The sequence below is a fragment of the Rissa tridactyla genome, chromosome 4 (genome assembly GCF_028500815.1).
Source record: "Rissa tridactyla isolate bRisTri1 chromosome 4, bRisTri1.patW.cur.20221130, whole genome shotgun sequence".
NCBI lineage: Eukaryota > Metazoa > Chordata > Aves > Charadriiformes > Laridae > Rissa > Rissa tridactyla.
Window position 1 is genome coordinate 42755847 of NC_071469.1, and position 27801 is coordinate 42783647.

General features: G+C 41.7%; 1 protein-coding gene across 2 annotated transcripts in view; it reads left to right on the forward strand.

Annotated features, from left to right (window-relative positions):
• The window catches only part of RGS6 (regulator of G protein signaling 6), a 294403-nt gene that overhangs the window by 160605 nt on the left and 105997 nt on the right, over positions 1–27801 (forward strand). For both annotated transcript variants that reach the window (XM_054200650.1, XM_054200651.1), the window contains exon 3: positions 16372–16471. In XM_054200650.1, the coding sequence (XP_054056625.1) occupies positions 16372–16471 (100 nt within the window). The remainder of the gene's footprint in view (positions 1–16371; positions 16472–27801) is intronic.

Below are 27801 nucleotides of genomic sequence, written 5' to 3' on the forward strand. Positions count from 1 at the left end.
CCCAGAGAGCTCTCCAAGCTTGGGACTGGGAAGTGACCCGTTCCGGTACTTTCAGAGGAGCAAATGCATAGTGGGAGCAGGTTGACAAAGTCAATGAGGAGACTGAGGCACTTGAAGGTAAAGATGTCAAAAGGTGGGAAGTAACCTTTGCTGAAGCCCAGGGAACTGACGAGGAGGAGCTGCATGTACTGAAGTAAGAGGATCCAAACTACTTTCTTGGTACATTTGGAAGCAAAGGCAAAATGCTTGTGGCCGGTCACTTGTTGCTGGCAACAGGGTAGCGGGAAGGACAGAAATCTAGACAGGATGGGAAACAGCAAATACCAGGAAAGGTGAGCATTAAACTCTCAGGATGATTTGAACTTCAGAGGCTGTCACTACTGTGATTATATGCTACAAAGTCTTGCTCTCAGGTATGTTGAAGTGTACTAGTCCTTAGGCCCAGGAGAATCAAAAAGGCTGTTGCTGACTCCACAGAGTGATACATCAGGATGCAGGATAGCAATGGAAATGACCAAATGATTTGTGGAAGCTGGCGCTGAATCTTTTTTCTGAATAAGGATTATGAACATCAGAGAACAGAGACCTGTGGATTTTTTGGCTTTTGGAAAGCTTTTGCAGCATTAGCTGCCTGATCTGCAAACCTGTTAGTAGCCTATATAGCAGGAGCCAAATTCTGATAACTGTCAAATGTGAGAATGCTGTCAGACCTCCCTGCATATGAACTCAAGTCCAGAATGTGAAAGGAGAACTGGTGTTGAATTTCTGGTAGAGACTGTCCCATCTCTCTGTAAGCGTGTTGGAGAGATGCTTGGGTCTGGGATGTACCTTAAAGTAATCCCTTTCCAGCAGCTCATTTATGTACTGGAAGACACCGCTAAATACAGGGTGGCCATGCTCACAGAAATGGCCTTGACTGCTCTCAAGAACACCAGCTTTGAAATCGCCATGCAGCGTGCAGTTCCCTTTTTCTTCCCTCTGGCTGCTCAGACATGTATTATTCATGGCCTTCCACCATCCTCCCTCGCCCTGCTCCTGCGGAGCCCTTGTGCACCGCTGGGCCGAAGCAGGTGCAGAGACCAGCGTGGAGCCTGAGCCGCTGATCTCCAGGCTGTCAGGTCTTGTTTCTTTTCATGCATACTTCCTAGCACTAATAGGGACCACTTGATAACTGGCACAGAAACTGAAGAAGACTTGTAGAGAATCTTTTTTTTTTCTTCTTCTTTATCCAGTTATTCAGTTGATACTCATTTTCTTTTTAATATCTTCCTGGTTGGTTGGGTATGAAATGTAGAGCTGTGTCTTGCTGAGTTGACGGCAGGTATAAGGGGTTTCCACCACCACCCCCTACCACCCTGTTTAAGTTACAGATTTATGCTGTCTTTTGTTTCCTGCCTTCACACTTCAGACAACTGGCATCGTAAGACATGTTAGATGGGGGTTAACTGTCTAATTCCTGTTGATTTTTCACTGGTGTTGGGTTATTTTGATGAAGTTGTTAGCATTAAGTACCAAATCCTGCTTACTCACTTTTGTTTGACTTACAGTAAAATAAGTAGAGAAAAATCTGTCAGTACTACTTATTTCAGAGTTTTCTTAAGTTTCTTATTTAGTCACATTTATATAGGACATAAAATGTCACTTGTAAAGGAATGCTCTGTATTAAAAGTTGTAAGGAGAAGTTGTTCACTGTATACCCTTTGCATTTAATCATGGTTGTGGAAATGTGAATAGACATAGCATTCAAACATGGTAGAGTCTAAAAAAAATTAAGTTCACTCACACTCATTCATATTTGAAGTTGTTCGGGGTTCTTTTTATGGTGTACACATGTGCACGTGCATCTATTTTTCATTAGCCATGCACATTCACACAGGTGAGAATCATCTGCATCTGTCTTTAGAGAAGTGTTTTATTTGAAATGAGTACTCTTAGCTATACACAAGCTGCAATATTCATGCATTAAAAGAAGGATCCACATTTGGTCTTTCCCTGTCTTACAGAGAAACTGTCATCATGTCAGAGCAAGAAACCACTCTTACATTGTAGAGAGCAGGTGGCAAAAGAAGGGAGTTGCTGAATTGCTCTGAATAGTTACTGAAGCATACTGCAAAGCTTGTTCCTTGAACTACCTGAAAAATAGGAGTGAATTTTTAGGTTCAGGATCTGGTCACAATGAAAAATATTCATCCAAGCTAGGTTCTGGCTTAAATGCTCTCTGCTAGTAGGTTAAAAACCAAAGCCCCCTCCCCGCCCCAAGTCATATCATTAGGATCTTTTAACAGCAAACATCTAATTATGGTGTTCAGCTAATGGAAGGACAAACAATAAGACAAGTTTTTGATTATTTATGTGTGCTAATCTCCTCTGCTAACAGACAAAGACTAATAGCATCCATAAGCTTCCCAAACCTAATAACCAGTTGGAGTTTGTATGGCAACACGCAGCTCAGAGCCCAGCTGTTCCTTTCTCGCTGCTGCTGCTGTACAGTCTAGTTCCAGGTTGAAGGTTGCTGAGCCGCTTGTCTGGTTCTGACGTGCAGAAAGATGAAGACAGTTAAGACTTAAAAGTGGCACTGTATTTCAGTGCATATACCTCTCATTCCTTTAGAGCTGCACGTGCTCAAGTCCTTGGACAGCCTGCACAACTGAGGGAGGGAGGGAGGTGGGGGGGGCTCAGGGACAGGAACTGTCAGCTGGATGGAGGAGCAAGCCAAGGTGGATGAGGGGCACAAGAGGCTGCCGAGGAGGGAGGAACGTAAAGGAGAAAATGCTCTGGAGTAAGTTTTTTGGGTTGTTTTGTTGTTGGGTTTTTTCCTTACTATGTGAATAAAAAAAAAAGCAACCAACAAACCAAAAACAAAAACCAAAAAAAACCCAACCAAACAAAAAAACCCCACCAAAAAAAAAACACAAAACAAAAAAAGGAAAAACAAAACCAAACCAAGAAATGACCCACTGCCACGGAACTGCATAGTTTTATTTTTGGGGTAGAATTTATGGGTAAATTACATTATTCTTGTGAGATGAGGAAGTTTTGTTCTTACCCACAGTAATTATTATCGTACTTTTGTTTCTGTCCATTTATAGATAGACGTATAGCTATATTGCTACAAAATGTTAGCCCACTGAAAGATGAGTTGATGGAAAGTGTTAGATGTCTCTTAATTCTGTTTTAGAGATAGTTATGTTACTTTGCAGTCAGTCAGAAAAGAAACTTAATTAAGAGATAATTTCTGAGAAAATGATGGAACAGGAAGACTTTAAGTCTGCCTCAATAGTGAATATTTCAATACTTCAGTGACTTTAGTAATGACCTTAGCTGGTAAGAAGATGATTTTGTAGCAAAGTGAAAACCCCTTTTACGCTTTTGTTAATAATTTACCATTAAGTACTAGTGTCAGACTTGAGCACTAATAAGATTTAGCAGCATAGAGGTACAAGTCAGGCCTGCTAATATGTAACTCCTTTGTATCTAAAAGTCAAAGTCATATCTCTGAGGGTCACTAAGTGTGTTTGTAAAAAGATGGAACAGGAAAACAATTCAAAACATCATAAAACAGCGAACCCAGTGTACTTCTAAAACCATGAAATGTATATCCCATCCAAGTGTAGAGCTGCTTCCATTCCATCTTGGAATGAAGAAGGTAAATAATTTTAATGTGGTCTGTGATTTGTATTGCAACTTATGTGCTTAAAATGTTGTTCATGTGTGCTGCTTAGTGTGTTACTCTGTTTTGGTACATTAGACAGCTATGAGCTATGACCAAATACCCCATCTGTCCCTCAGCTGACATTCAACAATTAAAAAAAAAAATCCACTTTTGCAACATAGTTGTGAATTTAATAATTCCACCTTTTGGCAGCAAGCAGTTGTGGTGGAAAAGATGTTATGGCTAACCATTGTTGTAGGCTAATACAACTGAGATTTATAGGCATTTAACTTTTTTTTTTTTTTAATCAAACAATATTCTACAAGCACAAGTATACTATTGCAGAAACCAATGCTTTGGAAAGTCAGGCAGAGTGGAAGTGAAGACCATGTTGTACAACCAGTTGTTTATGTGTAATAAGATTTAATACGTTTATGGTGGCATTACCTGTGCTAGATGTTCTCCTTCCACACCATGAAAACATAGTTAATTGAACATGAAATCCATGAGAAAAAATTACCTGTGTCATGCAAAAGGATTATTTACTATTTATGATTTGGAGCTAATACTTTCTGCATTTAATAGGGAAAAAAAAAAAACAAAACCATGTATAGATACAGGTATCACATGACAGTGATATTAAAAAAAGGGCAGGAGTAGCTATTTCATATTATGGAGGTAGCTCACTCTTATTTGATATGTTCACCTGTTGAAACAGCCACTGAGCCATAGCCACAGGATGTGGTATCTGCGCTTTTTATTCTGTTCTGTCCTTTCTCAGTGAGTAAAACAGCATTAGTTAGCATTGCAGGCTTTTGTGTTGTCTGTTGGCAGGAGAGGCAGGTGAGAGCACTGGGTAATTCTGTGTTGTGAGTGGTGTCTTTGCCTCTTACACAGGCCCCTGTAGAGAAGATAGTAATAATCTACCAAAAGTAAACAATATCTTTCTTTGTAGAATTTCTGACTTTCATTCTATAGATAACTCTTCTCCTCCTTGCTCTCCAAATTAAGAAAAATACTTGTTAGGTGTCAAGAGGTAGTTGTCTTTAAAATTGGTGTCTCCGCAGGGTTCACTGAAGTTGTAGCTGTTTCTATTCCACCGAAGTGCACTTGTGTTCTGCAGAGCTGGGGCGCCTCTGGCTCTTTTTGGAAAGGTTCCAATATGTATTATAAAACAGGGGGTTAAAAGGAACAGTAGAGCCCTAGTTGGGCATTAGACACATTAAATGCCAGAGTTGTATCAAACAGCAGTTTGATGCTGAGATTTGAAAGCAAAGCAGACATGGTATAATTTTTATTAACTGCCCCAAGTTTACTGCAAGTGAATGTGTTCCTTGATTCAATATTAGCAGAAGAAGAGAAACTTCATTGGGGAAAAAGAATTTTGATATCTCTTTTTCTAAGAACAGGGAAAATTATTCTTTTTCCAAAGTATTATTATAAATTGTTAAGTATTCCTCTTAGTAAACTGACAATATTGTTGGTACCAAAGTACAGAGCTAACAGTGGTAGAACCACTGAATAAATCATAAAATCTGTGTTGAAGTAAATAACTTCACCCATGGTGAGGACCATAATTGAGTCACGGCAGAACTTGTAACTGCTGTTTGATTTGCAACGTTTGCTTTGCCAAAGGGAAAGCACCAGTCAGTCTTAGAATAATAAATGGTAGTTGCAGTGCATGAAAATGTTAATGAATCCGGTAATGATGATCATGTTATGAGACTCATATGTGTGTTTTAATGCATGCCTTCCACTTAGCAATATGTAAGGCTTGGGTTTTCTCATTCTAGCAATAGCTGCTATCAAAGTCAAGGGCCAAAGCAATTGAGTGGCTCAGTTAAAGAGGCTCTGGGACTCCTATGTTGTGCAAATGGGCCTATCAGCATAATTTAGCATATTTGAATAAATTAATTCCTAAATTAAGATAACTTTGGTCAGACAGTATCAGATCTGGTTTGATTAATGCTCAGATTTATTCTAAATTTTCTCTAATATTTGTCACTTTACTGTTGCTCACTAACATATCAGAGAGTGAAGCAGAGCACTTGCAAAATGTTTTTTCAACGATTGCCAAATGCATGAACCTTATCACCTCACTAAAAAAATGTCATTTTTACTTTGCAGTGTTTAGATACGGTATGGGTGGACAGACTGGCCCTGCCCATCACTGCCTTTTGGCTGGAACTCTTTCCCAGCGCTAGTACAGAAAGTCTTACAGTGCAAAACATTTCAGCTTTGTCTCTTCGTGGGCTAAACTGAGGTCTTCAGTTTTCAGCGGTGGTGATCTTGTAGATTTTTGTGGTCATAAAATTAAGAGATTTTTTGATAGATGTATTTAAAAGGCATTAAAAAGCAATATGGAGAGAAAACAGTTTGTAGAGGTATGAAAACAAAATAAAACCCGATCTACGTTCTTTACTCTCCAACAAACTAATCTTCGCAAAGCCTGTTTCTGCTCTCTGTTCAGAAATTCAAAGGAAAACAACGTTTCCTTTTGCAGTGATACCTTTAAATCCTGGGTGAAAAATTGGGTGGGGTTTCTGTGTCTTTGTCCTTATAATTTTAAGTAATTTTTTAGTTTTACGTGTAAAGGAAAAATGCAAGGTGACGCTATCATGTAGAGAGGGAGAGAAGCAAAATATGACCTTTTGGTGATGGTGAATAAGGTTTCCTCTTTTTCCTGTCATTTACAAAGTTCTCTGCTTTGTATCTACTTCACAGCATTTGGGGGTGAGGGGGGTGTATCTAATCTTTATTGTGGTGTGGCACTTTGCAGTGCAAAGAGTTAAATGGTGCATGAAATGACCTGTCACACTGTATTATGTGACACAGTATTATATACGCAGAGGACTGCTTAAAAAAAAAAAAAAGGCAGAAAAAACAGTTCCTGAAGCCCCACTTTTTTGCTGTTTTGAAAAGAAACATTTGGTGTGTGTATATATATATTTCTGCATAATTTATTTTAGTTAAGCCACAGGAGTCCATCAACTACCAAAATAGAAAGAAGGGATATGCTGGATAGTTTCCCTCATCAATTCATTGGGGAAGGTAGCAGTGGAGATTCGGTGCCTGTGATACAGCTTTCCTGCAGGGATCAACAAAACCAAACTTCTGCATCTCATACTGGAAATAGCTTAGGAACTGTTTTCTGAATGGCTCCAAATAGCTTCATTACTGTGGGAGAACTTAGGAACATGTTTATGAAGCTTTGCAAAATGAATACAGAACTGCATTTCTTATTATATCGTAATATTCTCGAGTTCGTACTACATAGTTTCACCTGATTTTGCCTGCAGTTGGTAGTGCTTTGTGGAAGCTCAGATTGAAGCAAGAAGTCTGCAGTATGAAGTCTTTGTCTCATGATTCACGTATCCTTCTTTTTGCTACCATTACCTTTCAGCCCTTCCATGAGGGCATGGACACAAATCTTCCGTCAGGTGTGGGGCCTAAATCCAAGTGCAAATTTAGGCCTTACAGTTTTAACAGAGAATAGTCACTTTACGTGGGAGTGAGTTTCTTTCTGTTTTCTCTCTCTGTATGCAGAATATAGTCAGGAACGCACAGAATGTAATTTTTTTTTTTTTATCTCAACTGCAGGGTTTGCTCCCTGTAAAAGATCTGCTAGACAGGTAGAAAACATGTTTTGCTTTTAAAAAAAGTGAGAACCAGAGAACGACAGAGTCCTCTCGGAGTATTTGAGGTGATACAATGACAGTCCCTCCTCATCATTACTCAGATTTTTAAAGACAGCGGTAGCAATGCCAAAACACTGATCAGGCATCCACCAACTCTGTCCCCACTTCTTATCTGCTTAATATTTATGTCTCTGTGTTTCATGTCAATAAATAATATATTTAATGAAATACTTCAGATTAATTATTTAGGAATTGCTGCATTTTTGTAGCAAGGGGGGAAAATGTTGCTTAGGAGGAACAACTTGTCTTTTTTACACCTGCTCAGCATTGTTTGAAATAATTTATTTTCTGACAGACCCAGGAACAACTTTTTCCACCCTGTTGCAGGGGAAGGCTCATTTTCATATGCCAGTGGTGCTGTGAAGGAGATGGCTGGAGGGTAGTCTCGTCCTCCCCAGCCTTGCATTGAAGGCAGGTGGAGTGGGAGGTGGCAGCTCAGCATCCGGAGAGAAATGGTGAGCCTTGAGAATGTAGTCCAATTCCCAGCTTTGGGAAGGTGCAAATGGGAGTCTGCTTGGGTTTGTGGATTTGAGGTGGCTTGGGTGCAGTTTAAAACCAGCTCTTAATTTTTATCAAGATTGGGGAGCTGCAAGTTCCTGTGTAGGAACAGATTGTTGACCCACAGAAGTTTGGTGTTTTTCCATCTGGAAGTGCATTATAGTAGGTTCTCCAGAGGAAAGTGAACTTCCTCTGCAAGTACTGTGTTTATCAAACTGCAGTTCAGCATCACAGGGCAGAGGGAGGTGCCGCTTTCTCACGCCAGGTCATGCATAGACCTCCACAGGCTAGGATTATTGATTGTTTCTTGTAATCTAGTGTAATACTAAAAGTCTTGTGTACTACTTCTAATCAGGCTTGAAAAACTCGCCTCAAATCATGTTACAAATTGGAGACACAGCCCAGTGTTGTTGGAGGATTTAAGATTCCTGAAGCTTTCTCGGTCATTCCAGCACAACTTTGTCTTGCATGAGAATAATTAGTTGATGGCCAGAACTCAAAGTGAAATTCAGGGTGTGGGAGCTAACCCCCTACAGAAGCACTCGCAAAATCAAAGATGTTGAACCAAACTCTCTTGCTTCTGGCTCTTGCCAATTCAGGCAGTTTGTACTATGTTATTTCAGATGGCAGCTGGCTCACAGCTTTGCTTGTAGGCATTCCTGAGGCTGGGTTAATGGACTTCACGCTGGTGCCCTGCCTGCAGCGGGGATGGCAAGGGCCCCCAAATGTGCATGCCCGCATGGGAATGGGCACACAAAGGAGCTCTGCGGTGTCATGTACAGAGTTTACTACTTCTGCAATAGGCCCCATTCGGGCTGTGGTAGGCATGTCTGCTCCACTTGCTCTCATTCATCACTGTATGAGCAATCTGGAGACCTGCATAGTTTTACATTAGGTGCAGTGACGCAACAGAAAAGAAAATCTCTACTGTTTCCACAGCAACTCGTGCGTCGGACCCTGGCTGGAGTGAAGCAGTACGATGCTGTCAGTCCCTGCAGTCGGTGACTTCAGTAAAAGCTTGCCAAAGGAAAGCACAGGCTCTTGTGCTCCCCCTCAGCCCCTCTTGATTACTGACGTAGGGGGACTGTGCTGAATATATTACCATAAGTGTAGCTCTAAATCTCCTGTTATAACTTTATTCCTTTATATATCAACACACGCCGCTGCTTTGTTTTGATTTGGTCTTCTGTCTGCAGATAGTCATTGCGGAGCCCTTCAGGGTTATCCATTCACATCTTGCTGAGGATGGCACGGTGAGAAGTAGTTAGTACCAGGTGACCAGTGACCTGTGTAAAAGGGTCTGGGAGGCTCAGTGCTGTCACTGGCTGACGGATACCGACAGCCCAGATGCTGTCAGCACCAGTGGCTCCCTTGGCAGCACTGTTTAGGGGACTGAGGGACTGAACTTCCTTTTTTCTCCAAAGTGGTTCCTCCAATTCAGACTGCACACAGAGAAACAGTTTATAGATGATTCCACCCTACAGTTTCCCTGGCTGAAACAATCTGTGCACTTATGCGTGTATCTGTGCATAGGTTTGCATATGTGTTTGCATAGTTCCTAAGTCACACAAAAGTGACACAGTCACACAAAAGTGATTCAATACGTACTGTATGGCAGTAATGGTATAATTTCTTTCACTGAAATGTGACTTGCTTCACGCCTCAGTGATAATTCTACAGCCATTTAGTTTCCTTTGGAGTGCTTTATTTAAAATTCAGATCATCTTCACTGGATATTTATGATACTTTCCTACAGTCATAAAAAGCTTAACACTTCTGCTTATGGAGCAAAGTAAATATTTGGTCTAATTTGCAGCTAACCTGAGGTTTCTAATTAGAGCAGCCGTGCTTTAAGTGGTTTAAGATCTCTCAAGCTGATTACATGTATATATGTGACATCTTTACCATAACTGTAAAAAGCATAGTGAAAAAATGCACCACTCCATTCACAAGAAACTTCTGTTACGCTGTAAAATGCAACAGAGTCCCAAGCATTTGCTACCGTAATTACAGTTGGACAATCAGTAAACAAGAGCTCACTTTTAGTATTTTACACAGCTTTCTAACATGCCAAAATAGCCTCCTCTTTTAAGCAATTATAGCTTATGTAGAATTTGAGCTCATCGGGAGCTGTCTGTCAAAGTGTTTTTAATGAAAAATTTGAGTTTGCATAACACTGACGCATTGATGTCTTTTGCTTCTAACTGTTGACACTGATGGGCTAAAAAGCTTGATTTTGGGGAGGGAGAAAATTGCATTAGTTCAGCTCATTTGGAGAATCTCTGTTTGCTGAATTAATTTGTTAAGCTTTGTTTTTTTTTCTGCTGAATATTAAACCCTGTTTCCCAACTGTGTATATACTGCCTGAGGGGAATAGTTCCAGCTCCCACTTTCTGTCACTACATTTTCTTATAACGCAGTCCAGGGGCGCAGTGCAGAGCTGAGAGCGTAGGCTGTGTTACGGGAGGCACGGTCTGCTCAAAAAGCTGCTGCCTGGTTCTCCCCAGACTCTGGTGTTGCACCTCAGTAGCTGAATAAGAAGTGTTGCAGTTTTTCCCTAAGCATCGTTTTGATTAATTCAATTGATGTGATGAAACCTGTGATGACTTGCTGAGTAGATACTCACTTTGTGAAGCTCTTGTTATGTTAGCAGCAGTATATGGATAGTCATGACCAGCGCCTTGGTGGTTTTTGCTTCACTCGTATCCTTCCGTTCTGCTCACCACAGAGATATATAAATGCTAAAGCACATTACCAGTCTCAAGGTGACATTATTAGCTCTGTTTCACCTTCCCAATAAACATCTGAAGAAGAGAGTTGTTCCTTTCTTTCTTCCCTAGAACATAGTCAAGCATGAGGGAGCTATGTGGAATACTCTGTCCCTATCTGAGATGAGCTCTGAAATTTAAAAAGAAGCAGAGATAAAAGTTCCATTGGGAAAAGGACAAGTTCCATCAGTGCTCCTGCCCTCAGCAGTCCTTGGAAATTAGTCATGTGGGAAGCGGCCGAATGGCCCTGCGGGCTGACACATCGGTGCTCTGACACACTTTGGTTTTGTTGCCATTGTGTTGGGATTCTGAAAGGGTGTCAGAGATGGGGAGCGTATCTTTCATAGTCGTGTAGCATCCGCTATCTGAGGCACTCAAGTCCTTCTCTGACATCTTTGAATTAAGTTTCACTGCCCCTGTGTGGTTCAGTAGTATCTCCATTATACGGGAGAGGAGACTTGGACAGAGACGGATGAAGTTGTTTGCTGAAGGTCACACAGCAATTCTCTGGCGGTGCTGCTCTGCTGCTCTCCAGCGCTGTCTTGGAGACAAGATTGTCCTTTCTCCCTCGAGGGTGACAAAGGGAGGTGTACAAGTGCCTTCCCCCACTCTTCCTGTGTTTGAGCGCAGTGAAATTATCTGGACTGGTGAAGCAAGTTGGCTTCAGACTTCTTGTCAAATTAACTTTCCTTGTCTGTGCATGTGTGGGGCTGCGTGGCAGGATTCAGCAGGTGCAGACGAGAGAGGCGTGCTGATGGGGTCAGGGGTGCTTATCGGACCCATAGGGGTTGGCAACGTGAGAAATGGTCTATTTTAAACATATATTTCAGTCAAGAGTAAAAGATCAAATGTATTTATGATTGTTGCCATCATGCTAGCTGGCAGCAGGCTGATGCCCTCCTCCATGTATCATCCAGCTCCACTGATATTCATGAGAGCTCTCATCTGCCAGGGCAAAGAGGATATTTGGCTTTGCACAGAGCTGTCTATCCAACCCTATATGGTTAATGTTGGCACTGATAAGCGATGCTCAGAGACTCTCCAGCCACAGGTTAGCTGGTGACAGTGATCCCCAAGAGTAGGGTACCTGCTGCGAGTAATCAGACAGGAACCTGGTGCGTACTGAAATATTCAGAAATAGGAAGCAGGACCTCACCTGCAGGGTACGAGGGACTATGTGCAGCTAACTCGGAGGGGAGAATATGAAAAGGTACTACTTCCCTCGCTAGCTCACAAAAATGAGCTGGCAAAATGGGACCTTGGTGGCCTCTGACATCATCATGTGGTAATCGCTCAATCGCAATTAAACACGTTCGGCTGGGTAGCTCCAGTAAGCTGTTGTTGGTGTCCGGGCATGGGGTCATGGCAGGTGGAAGCTGTTAGCTTTTGTTTTTCATGTGTTTCTTGCTCTTCCCTCAGCATGTCGCCTCCAAGGTCAGCCCTGGCCGTGAGCAGGGTGCTTCCGGAGCTGAGCAAGGCTGTGCACGCTGACCTGCTGTGGTCTGGGTGCCTGCTTTATTTTGGCGCTGGGAGAAAGAGAAGCGACTGCAAAGTCGAGAGCTGTTTTCCCCCTTATAATGGTGACACTAGGGATGTTGTGTGGTACTGACCCAAAGCTGCCAGGCTGTGATTGTTACTTTTGTTCTTGTACTATGACTTATTTATTCTACCACATCAACAAATGTAATATTTCATTCTCCCTTGCCTCAGAAAAGGGACTTCTTATCTCCCAGTGATAGACATCTCATCTCTGACAGAAATTCAAGGTCTTCTACATCACACCTTCACCCTCCTTAGGTCAGCAAAAGTGCTGACAGTGGAAAAGAAAGAGGTCTAATGAATACCAGCAAATCCCACGTATGCATTAAATCCCCAGCATGTTCTGTGTAACAGAATGTGTTGGTAAACTCTCATAAACTACCTACTGTAGAGACCCGTCTCCACTGATAACACGCCCCTGAAGCCAAAAGCCCTTTTCAATGCATTGAAAGTGGGGTAATGTGAAATAAAATCATTCTGGACAAATGTAGGGAGCAGAGTTGTCAGCAACTAGTCAGGAGGAAAGGCAAGATCTAGTTTGTCAGGCATATATTGCAGTGTGTAGCTAACAGTGACAGCAGATACATAAATTGCTCTGGCTTTCTCAGGGAGGTATTGACCCAGAATCCACTTGGAGAAAAGAGTAACCATTCCCTTTACTGATGCAAAATCAGCCCAGATTGAAATAGCAGTGACCGCCATAATAGAAAAAAAACAATGCCTGTTCTTCACAGAATGGTTGGGGTTGGAAGGGACCTCTGGAGATCATCTAGTCCAACCCCCCTGCCAGAGCAGGGTCACCTACAGCAGGTTGCACAGGAACGCGTCCAGGAGGGTTTTGAATGTCGCCAGAGTTGGAGACTCCACCACCTCTCTGGGCAGCCTGTTCCAGTGCTCTGCCACCCTCAAAGTAAAGAAGTTCCTCCATGTGTTTAGGTGGAACTTCCTATGCTCAAGTTTGTGCCCATTACCTCTTGTCCGTTACCTCTTGTTCTTACCATGACTTCTGTTGCGCAGAAGTTAGTTCACTGGAGCACACTCATTTAGGAGTGATAAATATGAGGAACACTTGGTTTTGCCAGTTCCTGCCTCCTGGCTGAATGAAATGAACTATCCAAGGACTCTTATTCCCTGAGTGCTAGTCAGGGAAACCTAAAGGCTATTTAATGACGTGCAGAAACCAAAGGGAGAATCAGTAGCAGTGAAGCGTCTAGGTAACTCTGTTAAAAGTTAAGATGAAAAGCTTTGATGAAAGTGACCTTCAAGCTTGATGTTCCCTCTTTGCTTTTCTCCACACTTGAAGCTCTAATAATGACTTTTTTCCCCACTTTGTCACTATATCACTTATTTAACAAAACATTTCCATAGCTAGGCAGGAATTTAGATCCAGGGTAGTAGTATCTACAAATGTTGGCTGGATGCAAAATACAAAGGCTGGTACAAAGGGTCAGATCTTCTGTTTGTAGTGGACTGAACAAAAACTTGACATAGGTTGCTAAATATAGGTTTTTAACATTTTATTTCAAACTTGATTATAACTTTAAGAAAGGATAAAATGATCATCAAATGTTTCTTTGAGTAGGCTATGCTGTCCCCTTTGAGCAGTGGAGAAACTTGCTGGAGAGCACAAGGAAAGCGTGTTGGGAATGGAAAGACTATGTACAACCAGTGGCTGTAAACCCAGGGGCAGCAGACTGCAAATGCTGGCATGCTGTAGGAGGATGACGTGTGTAGTCGTGTCTGGATCAGATGAGAGGACAGGGAAAGAAGGAGGTATGGCATCTGAGCAGAAAGCCAAGGAGAGAAGAAACATCCAGCGCTCAGAAATAAGGAGAGCAGAAAGTGCCAGTAGGCAGCCTGGAAGAGAAGAGGAAGAAAGGAGCCTTTTGGGAAGAAGTTATCTCAGTTTTTTTAAATTTTGATTTAAAATTGTAATAGGCTTTTATAAGTGTTACTGAAACTCAAATTAATGGCCACATTTGAGACACCAGTGCCTGCTTGATTGCCTGAAGTGGGGATAGTTTAGGTAAAAACAATATATTTTGCTTTTAACGTAATTAAAAGTTGATTTTGATTGAAATGGAACTTTTCTTGGGGTGATAATGACATAAATCATGTCTGGTGTTCCTTTAGTTTACAGTGAGCAAAAGAGTAAGAAGTTTATTTTCCTGCATCACAACAATTATTTTAGCTCATTTTTCATTCTGAACTTTTCATTGCAATAGAAAAAAAGAAACCAGTTTTACCAAAAATGATGCTTGCGGTTTTTAAAGCCCTTATGTCTCCAGGAACACTTAGGACTCAAAATGCGTTCCAGAGTAGTTTCCTCCTAATACGCGTGGAAAAATCTCTCCCTGATGGCAGCTGCAAGTGCATACAGATGAAGGCATATAACTAGTTGGTCACACGCTTTTTCATTGCCTTGTTGAAGTGGGTCTTAGTCTGGCTGACCTTCTTGGTCCACCCTTCGCAGGCAACCAAGCTGTCCTGTCCCCGTGGCAGGTCTGGTGTCAGAGTGCTGTAGCCTCATAGGTCTGGGTTTGCGATGAACGATGCTGTCGGGCTCCTCTCAACACCATGGGGTGCTGTGAAATGCTTATTGTCCAGCCTGAGAGGAGCCGTTCCTCCTCCAGCTATCCTCAGACTGGAAGAAACTGTTTTGATCAGCAAATAAGCTTGCATAAAGTTCAGGTGGAAGGGGAAAAGGTGGTATTAATTTTTGTAGAGTTTGGATTGGGGGAAAAGTGGCATTATTCTATCACAAATTAACTGTAGGTACCAAACCCTCACGTAACCTATTAAATATCTCAGGATATTTTCGTCTTTGTGACTTCATTCCCGCTGACAATTTGTTCAGGGCATGTGTTAACTTAAAAATAATATATAAACAAGGTGCGAACAGTTCAGTTAAGTGATAGCCTGAGGTTAAAAACACAGTGATCAAATTCAGTGTCTGAAGTTGGCAGGGAGTTTGTCTTACCGCCTTGGGAAGACTTTAAATTAAACTTGTTTTGAAATGTAGGTGTTAAGTGTGTGAAAGAAACGCACTTGCACATCTAAACGAAGCAGGTTTTCTGAAGTTGAAGAGAGCTGGTTGAGCTTTTGGACTGCCTTTAGGAGAAAGAGGGGCCGTGCTCCCACCACGTAACCGATCTGCTGAGGTTGTGTTTTGTAGCATCTGTGAGGAGAAAATCTTTAGGTAAAATCAGAGCTGTGCTCCCTGTCTGGAGACCATCGGCCTTGGCCGCTGTCACCAGCAGCAGGCAGAGCTGTGCTGTCAACTGCTCAAGCTAACAGAGCCAGCAACTTCATGTTCACTTTTGTTGAGCTTCTGAGACCTTATTAACTTAAAGGGATTTTTTGGAGATACTGAATTTATGCACTGTACTTATGTTCAGCTTTTTGTTCTCCCTGGTGTTGCCTTCAAGTAAACGCAGGGGGAGTAGCCTCAAAAGGAGCAAAAATCCCTTCCCGTTTCAAAGTAAGTGGGCAGAGGATTAAGCTCCTTCCACCAGTAATGACATCCTCTGATTGCCATGGCTTTTGAGGCTGATTGTATATTTTCCTGTGTGTTATGGATTATGTATGTGCCCGTGAATTAAAAGTTAGCTTGGCTGTGAAAATCTAATAAGTTTTTTCTCTACGATTATTTAACTTTTGGTTGTTTACTTCATACGATGACGATGGACACGTATCATCCCTGCCAACCGCATGAGAGAGGGGAAATTGTCCTGTAGTTTTTCTGTATCATGCTCTTCTCAAGCCGTAGGCCGTTGATGACTGTCTGGGACTCTTTGGAAAAGGAAAGCCCTCCCAAGGTCACAGTATTGAGGATTAAAATGAATGTGGGATAACAGGGGACAGTGGACTGGACGCGAAGTTCCTTATGCTGGTTGCAGTAGAGTCTAACCCAATTTACATGTGGACCAAACAACACCTTTCTGTCATCCCTGGTCAGCAAAAAAAGCACAGTTGCAGTTGGATTGTCACTATCCAACCACCATCTTCCAAGACGATCTATGTTGACACATGGTTTCTAGTCTCAGGGTTTAAATTTGGGAGGCAGTAGCTGCATCTTTAGGTCTGTGTTTGTGCAGTAATACACATGGTATATTTGAAGCCCATCCTATGAGCAGGGCTCCAAAGCATTCACGGTCTATAAACGGTACAGTCGCCATTTTGCATACATCACTAAGTCTTTCCTTCCTTTTGACAGATTGAAGACATCATTACAAGAATGCAGGATGACAAAACAGGTGGAGTTCCCATCCGCACTGTCAAGAGCTTTCTGTCCAAAATCCCCAGCGTCGTCACCGGTAAGGATCCCACTTGGCAGGGAGGAGAACGTGAGCTGGTACTTGCTGGCTCTAAGGAAACACACTGCTAAAGCCACAAAAAAGAAGGAATGTAGGAAAAAAAAAATGCCCCCCTCTGCTTATTTTTTCTGCATGTTGTTGTTAGGGAGTGAAGTATTGAACCAAGATTTCTTAATTCTTTTAAAGTAATTTCTTAATTCTTTTTAAGTAAGGAAGAGTTTATATTTCTTTGAGGTGAGTTATTAAAAAATGTTATATAGCTTTTGTGGCTATCACAGTATCACCGGTCAGAGTCATTCCCTATGATGGAGGTAGGACAATCTTAGGGAAGAACTCAGGAAAGGAAGTTGAAACTGTTTTCTCTCTCGTACCCAGATACTCTTATTAGACTTTGATCTTAAGTAGAGGAATGTGAAATACCTTTTATGCATGTGTGCTGCTTTATTCAAGCTATGTGTACAAAAGTGTGGATGGTACAGAAGCTGTGAGTCCAAGTACAAAACTGTTCCTACATGTTTTTCAAGACAAAATATCTGCCGGTGCAACAAAGAACTTTGCCATTGGTAGATGATGAGTTTATTGAGGGTAATGTAAATTGCTTGGAGGATTTGTACTTGGGCTTCTGGTACCTGTTTTCGCTAATTTGATAGTAGTATTCACTACAGTGGCACAGAGCTATTGTTTTCCCTCTCTCCACCAGTAGACTGTTATCCAGTATGACATATCGAACTACTCCTGTGACTTACAATATGATTTTGTGTATCTCTGTAAAGTAAATATTATTTTTTCTGTCCTGCAAAGTCTCTTTCCAAATCAGACCAGATATGCACATGGATGAGTCTCTTTAGGGAAGTTTCCCTTCCTATTCTGAAAAGTGAAGAGCTTCGTTCTCTGTGGCTGCAACTTCGCTGCAGCAAAATTCAGATGATCACTAAAAATGTGAAAGTTGTGTTGCACATAGACAGCACACCAATAACTGAGAGAAGACTGGCAGTTCAAAGCGGCCCCTCTTGGGGTCTTTATACTGATGTAAAATAATGGGGAAATATCTCTTGTCAACAGGGATGCTGGCAATACAGCTGGTGTCAAGCCATTGCAAAGGGGGTTCCCTGCAGCGGAGCATATCTGAGCTGAAGCACTTCAAAAATGTCTTTACTTTGAAAATGGTTGGATTGAGTAGAGTTTGAGGTTGTGTTGATTGATTCAGGGGTGTGATTTGATATCCTTGTAACAGAAGAAATGTCCAACTTAAACTACAGCAATGGAATACAGATCTACAGGGTTCTTGGGGATAGGCAGGGAATGTGGAAATTGGAATTAAGTTTTTACTTAAATGAGGCTCAGTCCAGTTAATCCTTTTTTTTATTGAGCAACAAGCTCTTCTGTCTGAAATTGATTCCAGGGTGATGAGTCAGTGTAACTGACAGTTGCAGGATTAGGGTTTTACAGTGGAAAAGAAACATGAATCTAGAATGAGATGTGAAAATTGCATTGCTAAATTGCAGGTTATGGCTGGATCAGGCATGAGCTAACTGTTCTTCACAGTTCCTGGGGAAAATAACTATTTATCTGATTTGAAAACTCATTCCATAAGCTCAAGTCTGCAATACACAGACTGGATGTCTTAAGATTGACTCTGCTAAAACAGGTTTATGATATTCCTGTTAATATCCATAGCATTGATTAAGCAATTGATCTGGTCATCAACCCACCACCTGTTACTCAAAAGAAGGAAACAGGAGACCTCACAGCAGCTTTAAACTGTTTATACTTATCTTTAGGTACCACCCCAGTTGGCAGCCCATTGGCGCAATAGAAAGTGCCCCCTTGCACTCTGCTGTTCTGGAAGAGCAGCTGCAATTACGTCACCTTGAAATGGCTGTTTTCTCACAGCACAGGGAATAGTGAAAAGATGAAGATAAAATAAGAAGAAAACATCCCTCCAAAGCTCACAGAAAATTCTCAGGTTTGGAGGGGAACAAGCTCACTACCATTCCCTTCAGGTGAAGGGATCTGAAGGCGGTTCCCTTGTGAGGCACCAGGCAGTGCATGAAACCTCTGAGTTTGAAAAGTCTGGGGAAAATAATGGCTCGGCTCAGAGCCCAAAATCTTCTCCACTTCTCATTTCTCCTTTCAGATGCATAGACCTGCCTAGTTGTAGACCAAAACAAACAAAAAAAAATTATATATGATTTCAGTACTTGTGATAGATGGGTAAAGAGCTGGAGCACCTCTGTTTGAACGGAAGCTGAAGTCACTGGGTGTGTTCAGTCTGGAGAAGGGAAGGCTGAAGGGAATGAGAGGCTGTAGAGAAAACAGGGTCAGACCCTTTCTCAAAAGCACATGGTGGAAGCACAAAAGACAATGTATACAAGTTGCAGGAGAAGAAGTCCCAGCTAGATTTAAGATGAAAGTTGTTTATGGTCAGAGCAGCTGAGCATGGGCCCGGTGGCCTGGAGAGCTGTGGAACCAGCATTTTGGAGCTGTTCAGCTGGAGCTGAGCAGTCTAACCTAACTCTGCTTTTGGCCTTGCTTTGGACGGAGGTTGGAGTAGACGAGACCTCCAGAGAATCCTTCCAACCTGAATTATTCTTATGATCATCGGATATTCAATTTTAGCACTTGTATAATTCCACTCAATGTCATGAACACAAGAGAAGAGCTTGTATTTTCAAAAACTTTGGACCCCCTCTTGGGAAGAGCTTAATTTCTAGACTCTGGCATTCTCACACACTTTTTATTTCTACCTGAAAAATGGAATAGCGACACTGAGACGTGATTTACTTGGCAGGCTCACAGTGACTGTGATTAACAGGGGTTTATTTTTGCTTGACACTTCTATTGTAATTGCTTCTCACAGGAGAAATGTAAAATCTTAAAGAAAAAGAAACATTACAGCAGCATCTTGGTGCTCTAAACAGGCAGCTCTGTTCATAGTACAGCAAAGGGGGTGTTTGATTTAAAGTTTGAGTACCAGAGAAAGAACCGCTCATCTCTGTTTTGCTTTCATCTGTCCTGATGCCTAAGTTGTGAATGAGGCATTGTGTAACACGGGGAGAACGAGCCTCGGGGAGTTATCATTAATGGTCCCCTCTTGAAAACATGAATCTGGGAAAAGGATGAAAAAACCTTTTTTTAAATGTATGATGAGTCCGTATGGGGATGCTGTGCCAAAGGCATGATTTAATCTGCATTAGAAGTAGATTTGTGTATCCTCCTCCCCAGCTTTTGGCTCAAAGTAGGTCAGTCAAAGGAGGACACGTCACACCATTATCTTCTTGGTTAAGTCTTCACCTTTATGGGCAAGCCGTAGAGAATGAAAGTAAGACGAAACCAGTCTGTGTGGCATCTGTGTGCACGTATCTGACTTTGTCCAACGGCAAGTTTAGAATGTGGAATGAAAAACTGACTGAGGGCAGGTATTGAGTAGTGCATGCCCGGACTGGGTCGTCAGCCAATGCACATGGTGGCAGCTGCTGCCAATGGAGTTGCACATTTCTCTTTTAGTGAGAAAACAATTTCTTCAGTAATGATTTTGTTTCTGTAAATGAATTGGCAATTCTCTATTTTCCCAGTCATCAGACTGCAGTAAGAACATTTCATTATACTAACCAGCAGCTAAACTGGCTTTCTGATCTTTTTGCTTTCCGTACAATTGTATCTTAAAACTAACCTCCTGTTTGGTAGGAGGATCAAATGCGTATACTTTCTTCTCCCACTGATTTAGACTTGGCCCTATACAATATTATCAAAAGAAGCCAGAAAAGTCAGAAAGAAGTCAGTGCTGCGACAGCTGAGCTTTCCAGTGCAAAAAGCCTCCAGATTGCTCCTCAATCTGCCCCCCACCCCCAACTTCATTCCAGATTTCTCCTGGTCCAGTGTAGTGTGTGATCCTGTGTACCAGCATCTTTGCTACTGCAACCCAAGGGAGATGTGCAGTCGACAAGCCTTGCACCATTCTGCCCTCCTCCCAAGAGGTTTTGATACAGCTTCTTGGCAGGGGGACTGGACTAGATGATCATCTGAAGGTCCCTTCCAAACACTACCATTCTGTGATTCTTTCTGACCCGTAACACGCTGACTTCAAGCAGGCACCTGTCCCCGCAGCTTCATTTTGAGTGATACCTCCTCCTTCCAGCAGCCGTCCCCTAGCTGGCATCTCGCTCACACACGCTGCTGCTGACCCTTACCCCAACGCTCGCCTGTCTTCTTGCTCTGCCCCCAAAGCTGCCTTTGTGGCTGTGAATGGGTTGCTGGGTGATGTCCTGGCCGTACCGGCTTGGGTTAAGTGCTGCCGTGCAAGCTTTGTGCACACAGCCCTGCCAGTGAGTTTCACTCCTGACCTGCCATGTCTGTCTTAAGTCCCAGATGTCTCTGAGCAGAAAGTGCCAGTATTACTGAAATGTGCCAGATGGCCTGTCGTTACTCGAGACTCATGATCTAAACCAAGTTTAAATTGCCATGTGTCTTTGTCTGAAGAAGCCAGCATGTGTCTTGAAGAAGCCAGCATGTGTCTTGGCAAATGCCTTCAGAGTTGTCCCGGAACACATCAGAATGTCACTCGCTCAAAAGAAATGAATTTGGCTGGAGTATGGAAATCCCATAGTGCTGGGAAAGAAATAATTTATTATTGATACTGTTCCCTGATGGCTTAGTTCAGGACAGCTAAACTCTGCTGGACAACTTTGTACACCCATTGCAAAATAAGCTCCCACAGTGTCAGCCTGAGGGTGTTCATAGAGTCATAGGATGGTTAAGAGTTGGAAGGGACCTTAAAGATCATCTAGTTCCAACCCCCCTGCCCTGGGCAGGGACACTTTCCATTAGACCAGATTATTCAAAGTCCCATGCAACCTGGCCTTGAACACTTCCAGCGATGGGGCATCTACAACTTCTCTGGGCAACCTGTGCTAGTGCCTCACCACCCTCACAGTAAAGAATTTCATCCTAATATCTAACCTAAATCTTCCCTCTTTCAGTTTAAAACCATTACCCTCCATCCTGTCACTACAGTGCACAATCAAGAGTCCCTCCCCATCTTTCCTGTAGGCCCCCTTTAAGTACTGAAGCCTTTTCTTCTCCAGGCTGAACAACCTGGACATTCATTGCCTTTTCCCTTCAGAGAAGCTCAAATGCATCTCTCATCCAGATGTGGTAGCCAGAGGTGCAAGGGAGGACAGCAGTTTCCTCATCTCCAGGGTTTGAAAGGTCCTCGCTCTGAGGAACTGTACAAAGAAAGAGGTTGGTGGTGCGGGGAGCAGGACTAGGACTGGCGGTGCTGACAAGAGCCAGCACCCATCACCTGGCAGGGCCTGGAGAGCTGGCTCCAAGGCTGAGCACTTTGCCACAGCATTCGCTTTCTTAATGCTTTTGTTCAGGGGAAGAACTTGCCTCAGTGCCTTACAGAAACTGTTTTCACTGTGACCAAATAACTCCATAACTTGGCTGCACAAGGATTTGGCTTCCCCTGGGCTGCCTGTCCAGCTGCTTGCATCATCTGACCATAGGATTGTAATAGGAGAACTGAGCCTAATACAGATTTCCCTGAATGTTTGGGTGGTTTCATTATAGATCTAAACCAGCCATCCCTGTGTCTGGGGTGACACCGGTCTTTGAACCTGAACAGCCAAAACATTTGTCAAAATGAGTGTCCGGGTCTGAACTTCCAGCCCAGGCCAATCTCTTTTTTTCTTTTTCTTTTTTTCTTTTATTTTATTTTGCCTTTCCTTTGCAGTTTTGGTTTGAGAAACAGGAGACTTGACATGCAGTATTGACTCTGTTTCAGGCAAAGTTAGTAGATGTATGTAGTCCCAAATCTAAACAAAATGCAGTCTTTCGATTAAACATGAGTGAGCCCATTTAGTTAAAACAAGCAAAACAAGAAAAAAACCTTTGCCAAACTTAGGTCAATATCCAAAATAATTTTGGGTGTTTACTGGTTTATAAATGACACAAAGAATGTGCCATTTATGTTAAAATTTACGTATATTTATATACACAGATATAGTACTGTATCATTTCTGGTGGTTTTCCACATTTATGTACAGCAGATGCTACACAATAAATTCAACAGTGTTGTGCAATTGCGTGTAGGAAACGGGCTTGCAAACGCTGGTCGAGCATACAAACCCACTTATTTCTCATCAGAAATCAATTGCTCTGAGCAAGTTGCATTTAAACTAATTCAAGTCAAGACTGGGCTGCTTCATCACAACTTACATTTTCTTTTATGCATCTCTTCTCCAAATTGCACCCAATGGAAATGTAATCCACCCTTCCCTCAATAAGAAGGCTGTTATTCCTTTTAATCTAGTATTTCAAAGCTGCTGTGAATCACATAGCATTAGACATGTCAACTATTACACAAGTAGTGCATGCCTTGCAATTTTTCTTTCCTATAGCTTTCTCTTAAACTCTCTATTCCCATGCCAGGAGACAAATTAACCCAGTTAAGGAGCCAAAGAGTTATACTGTCTTCATCCACAGCTCCCTCCTCCCTCCCTTTTCTCTTTAAGAGCATCCAGCTTCCTGCCTTTCAAAGGGTGAGAGGGATTGGGGGAGGGGAGGTGGGAGGTGTCCCTGCCCATGGCAGCGGGGTTGGAACTAGACGATCTTTAAGGTCCCTTCCAACCCGAACCATTCTATGATTCTGTGAAAGTCAAAAATCAGCTCTCTGAAGTGTAGCGATTCTTGCCTGTTGTTACGGTGCTAAAGGATTTGATTTTCAGAGGACAAGGGGGATAGCAGATTAATTGAATAAGATACGGTTGTCAAAGAAATAAGAGAAAGCAACTAGAATTAGTATTTTAAGCAGTGAATATTTGATATATCTGTCTGTGCATATGCACGTGTACACTCACATACACATAAAAAGCGTGCAATTTTTCTTAAAAGTAGAGCCCCAGAGAGGTTAGTGTTGCATGCTAGAAATAAACAAGGACAGGCTTCTGCATTTGTAGGTGCTGTGCAGCTTGAGGACTGCTGGTGTTTGTGCATCGCTGCCCTCTGCTGCGACTGAGCTCTAGTTCAGTTCATGAAGCTCACCTTCATCGCAAGCCACGCTGTGTTGGTGTTGTGCTCTCCCAGCTCAGGTGGAGCTTGTGTGGTTCTTTTTGTGTGCAGCTCATGCCACGTAGTGGTCCTCCCTAGCTGTGTAGCATGATCCCAGCCCAAACATTGACTCCACAGGTAATCTGAGTTTTCAGAGGAAGGATGGTTTTCATAGCTGGCTGTTGATGCCACTTCTATGTGTCTCGTTCATAGTTCTCCGTTCCCTTTGGGACTGCTCATCTCCACACTAGCCAGCGTGATCATACATCACATGAAGCTTACACATCTCTTGACAATGTGTGCACACATTACGGGATAAATCCTAAATGATTAGATGAAATTAAGCATCACTTTTGAAATTGCCAAGATTGGACATCTTACGTAACCACGCACTTTCATATGACAGCACTCGAAAGCAGCCACACCTGAGGTGGAAAACACAGTACAAAATGCACATCACAGCAGTGGGTGTGTAAAAGCTTGGCTTAGGCCACTGCAGATGCTTATGAAACACATCCTGAGACTTTCGTATTCAGTCGGTAAAATAGCCTCTCAAATGCTATCTAAAAGCCCTGAATATTATGAGGAATTTAATTCCCTTATATTAGAATTGTGAAGGTCCTTCCTGGTCCTACTTGTCGTTGCTGGATTTGAACCTCTATATCCATCGAGTGAAGCTATGATAAATCAGAAGCTTAAGCAATCGTGCTACATGGATTTTCTTGTGGGCAATAAAAATACAATGAAAAATCACAAAAATCGCCAAATGGCCTAGCTTTATCTTTCTGCAGTGACTTGTCTGCTCTTCCTAGTCACCAGAGATGTCAAAAGGGAAAATAAAACCAAGATGACCTTCCAGCCACCTGGGCAGATGTTAGAACAACACGAAACTATAATTTATCTTACTGAAGAATATGATCATAAAAATTACTGGGCTGGAACGCATCAAATGGAAGCTATGAGCTTGGAACAAAGCAAGTCTATTAAAAATGGTTTGATTTTTAATATTATTTTTTCCTCCAAGAATTGCTTTTAGGCCTTTTCAGTCTTCCAGTAGAGACTACAAGCTGGAATGGAGACAGATTTGATGATAAATTACCTGCTGAACTCCAGTGTTTAGATGAATTGGTAATTCAGCCACAATAACAAAAAATGTGACATATTAAGAGCATTCTTGTTGCTGACTGCAGTTTTATTCTGAAACACAGCATTTAGCTGATGGAATATTGTGGCTAATGAATAAAGCATTAAAAAGAAAAGTCAACAATATTTCAATGCCTGTAGAAATTCATAGGAATGAATGATTAATGCTTTTCTGCATTCATCTTGCTATCTTCAAAAGCGCAGCGTTATTACAAAAGTTTGTTTCCAGATCTGAATGACACAGCAAAAGAGCAGAGATTAATTATAAGTACTGCGTGGCTTTGATTTTTTTTGGATGCGAGTGTTGAGCAGACTGCACTCAAGCTGCAATACTTCACCTCTCCTGTCTTCACTTCACGGCAACCTGGGGGTTGCGTGGTGAATGCTCTACCAACACAGTTTTGTTTTTTCACACCTCTTGCTTTGTTTCTGCCCTGCCTCCAACACTCCTGCGGGCTGCTAAGCATCAAATACACAGCAGAGCAGCTTTGCTCCCGCTGCGCCTGGGAAGCCACGTACCCACCGAGGCGTATGTGAAGATCTCACCCTTAGACAAACCATTTTTACCTTGAGGTACTGCAGAAGTGATGGTATGTAAGTGCCCAATGGTAATCAATAGCCAAGTGAAGGAGCAAATCTTTGAGTGTGGTTTGGCAACTGTTACTTTGAAGCTGTTGCTTTAATTCAATGCTATTCCAGCCATTAGAGAAATAAACCTCTCTCGCTATTTGGTGAATACATCTGCCTCATTATTCCATGCATATATTCCGTTCATTCTTATCTATCATTCTTTGGCTTTTTTAGTCGAAGTGATTTTCAGGGCATTATTTATTGAGCAGATTCTTACTTGCATTTTAATTAAAGGGCTTATATTGCAAAACACAGCAGTTTGTTCTGGAGTTTAAATTTCCTGACTTTAATCAATGTGGTATTCTAATGAAATGCAGAAGTTAACTTTAGTAACTGTAAATCCAGTTTCATGAATTATTTTCTATTCTTTTACACATGCATTAGGTGAGTGATTCTTCTATGTATGATATATCTCAGTTACAATATTGAAGTTACCATTAATGTACCTGTTGGGGTGGGGTGGAAAGGAAGGGTTGGGTTTGGATTTTTACTTTAAATAGTGCAAAGAATTACATAGTGCACCAGCTTATTTTTACCAGCCATAAATAGCGCACCAGTCAGAAATCACTGTCGCTAAAAGCTGCACTGGAGACAGTTAAAGTACGTCTCCAGAAGATGCTGTAGCTGAAGGGGGTTGGCCTAGTGCTAGAGTGGACAAACCATATTACCTGGTTTGTGTGGATTCCCTGAACAGTTGATGAATACTTGTTTTATTCTGCCTGTTCCACTAGAAATACTCAGCTCTTTGGTCTGTTGTGTATTTGCAACACAGCACCTGAGACTGCCATAGATTTGGCTTTAGAATCTTCCATCAGAGGTGGCAAACAGAAAAATAAAAAAGCTTTCAGGCTTTTCATACATATCCATTATTATAAATAATATACATTTAAATGTTTTCTTTAACTTTTTTTTTTTCCTACGTGGATAAATCTCTCAAAATTGCATGCTGGTTTCCCATGGATTTGTTTTGAGTATGGTGTGAATTGATGAGCTTGGATATTTTTGATGTATGATTCACTACCACATGCAGGGAAGAAAATTATATTTTGGTCCTGCAGAGAAATAAAACTAAGCAATTAGGTCTTTGTTCAGTTAATTCCTATTTGATGGCCGCATGCTTTGCAAGAAGAGAGTCTCAGGATTGTACTCCGCTACAAGGTCACTTGCACAATAAGAATTTTCTCCATGCAGATACCTCCACAATATGGCCAGGATTGCAGATTAACTCTTATGTAGAAAGGAGTAATATAACATGCAGGAAACTTTGAGAAGTTGGTAAATGCAAAATGCTAATTATACTCACACATGCACAAAAGAACACAGACTGATAAGAAAAGTAATGTATGTCCGTAGCAGTGGAAGGTTTTACATACAATTATTGTAGGATTTTGTGTTATATTTCATAGAAAGTCTTATTCTGTTATTTTTGTACCTATTTTTATTGTGGATTGGATTGTGTCTCTTTTTTTCTTGTTTGTTTTTTTTTTTTTTAAACTTGATAGTTTGCTGGTTGATGGCAAAATCATTGTCAAATTCACCTGAGTGGATAATTTCTGGTGGGTTTTTCTTTTTTTCTTTTGATATTTTACCTTTGCCCTTAAGTATTCAGTAAATTTCACTCCTATTTCCTGAATCAGATAGACTGACTGAAAACCACGCTTTTTAGCAAATGAGAGATTTGCCAAATATCTGGTGTTATTTTGTTGAATGCTGTCTGTGTTTTTCTCCTACTAGAGACACAGTGACAGGTAAGCTTTCTAAGGGAAAAGCAGTAGCTGTGGGAAAGAAATAAAGGTTACTGTATTCTGATAAAATTTCAATCACAAGGCTATTCAAGGCTGTTATTGCTGAAACTAATGAATTGGCAGTGGCATGTACATCAAAGTTTATTTCTTTTGTCAAGTAGGAAAAACAGACTCATAAGACTAGATCTGTTAAAATGTGATTTATAGTTTTGCATTGTAGCATCTTTTATTCATCATTTACATCACTGCTACATGGATATTGCATTATGGATTTTTTTTATTTTATTTTTTCTAAAGTAGGAAGGGTTGATTTTAGAGCTCCAAAGAATGTTGGGTGCCTGACACAGAGGCTTGCTTTCTTGGAGAGCTGTGAGATGTACTTGGAGATGATACATGCCTAGAAGTTGAAAACACATGACAATTTGAAACTTTAAAACAAACAAACAAATAAAAAATCCCCCAAAACCCCAACAACAACCAAAAAGACAACAAAAAAACTTCCAAAATGAGCTTGTCAGTGCACCTTTGTTTACTGATGTCAGAAACTTGCTTTGCTACAAGTTTTGTGTGTCTGGGCACCGTGCTGTGCCCAGTGGGAGCTGACAGGCATCAGCTCTGACGCTGCAGCCGTATGCCCAGCAATAAATGACACAGGTGTGGAGGCTCACAAGTCTTGTGGTGTGTCCTTGAACTGTTCAGTGCAGTTCCCAGGAGGAGAGGGCTGACCTTAGGTGGGCAGAGGAGGGATGGTGACCTTTGCGC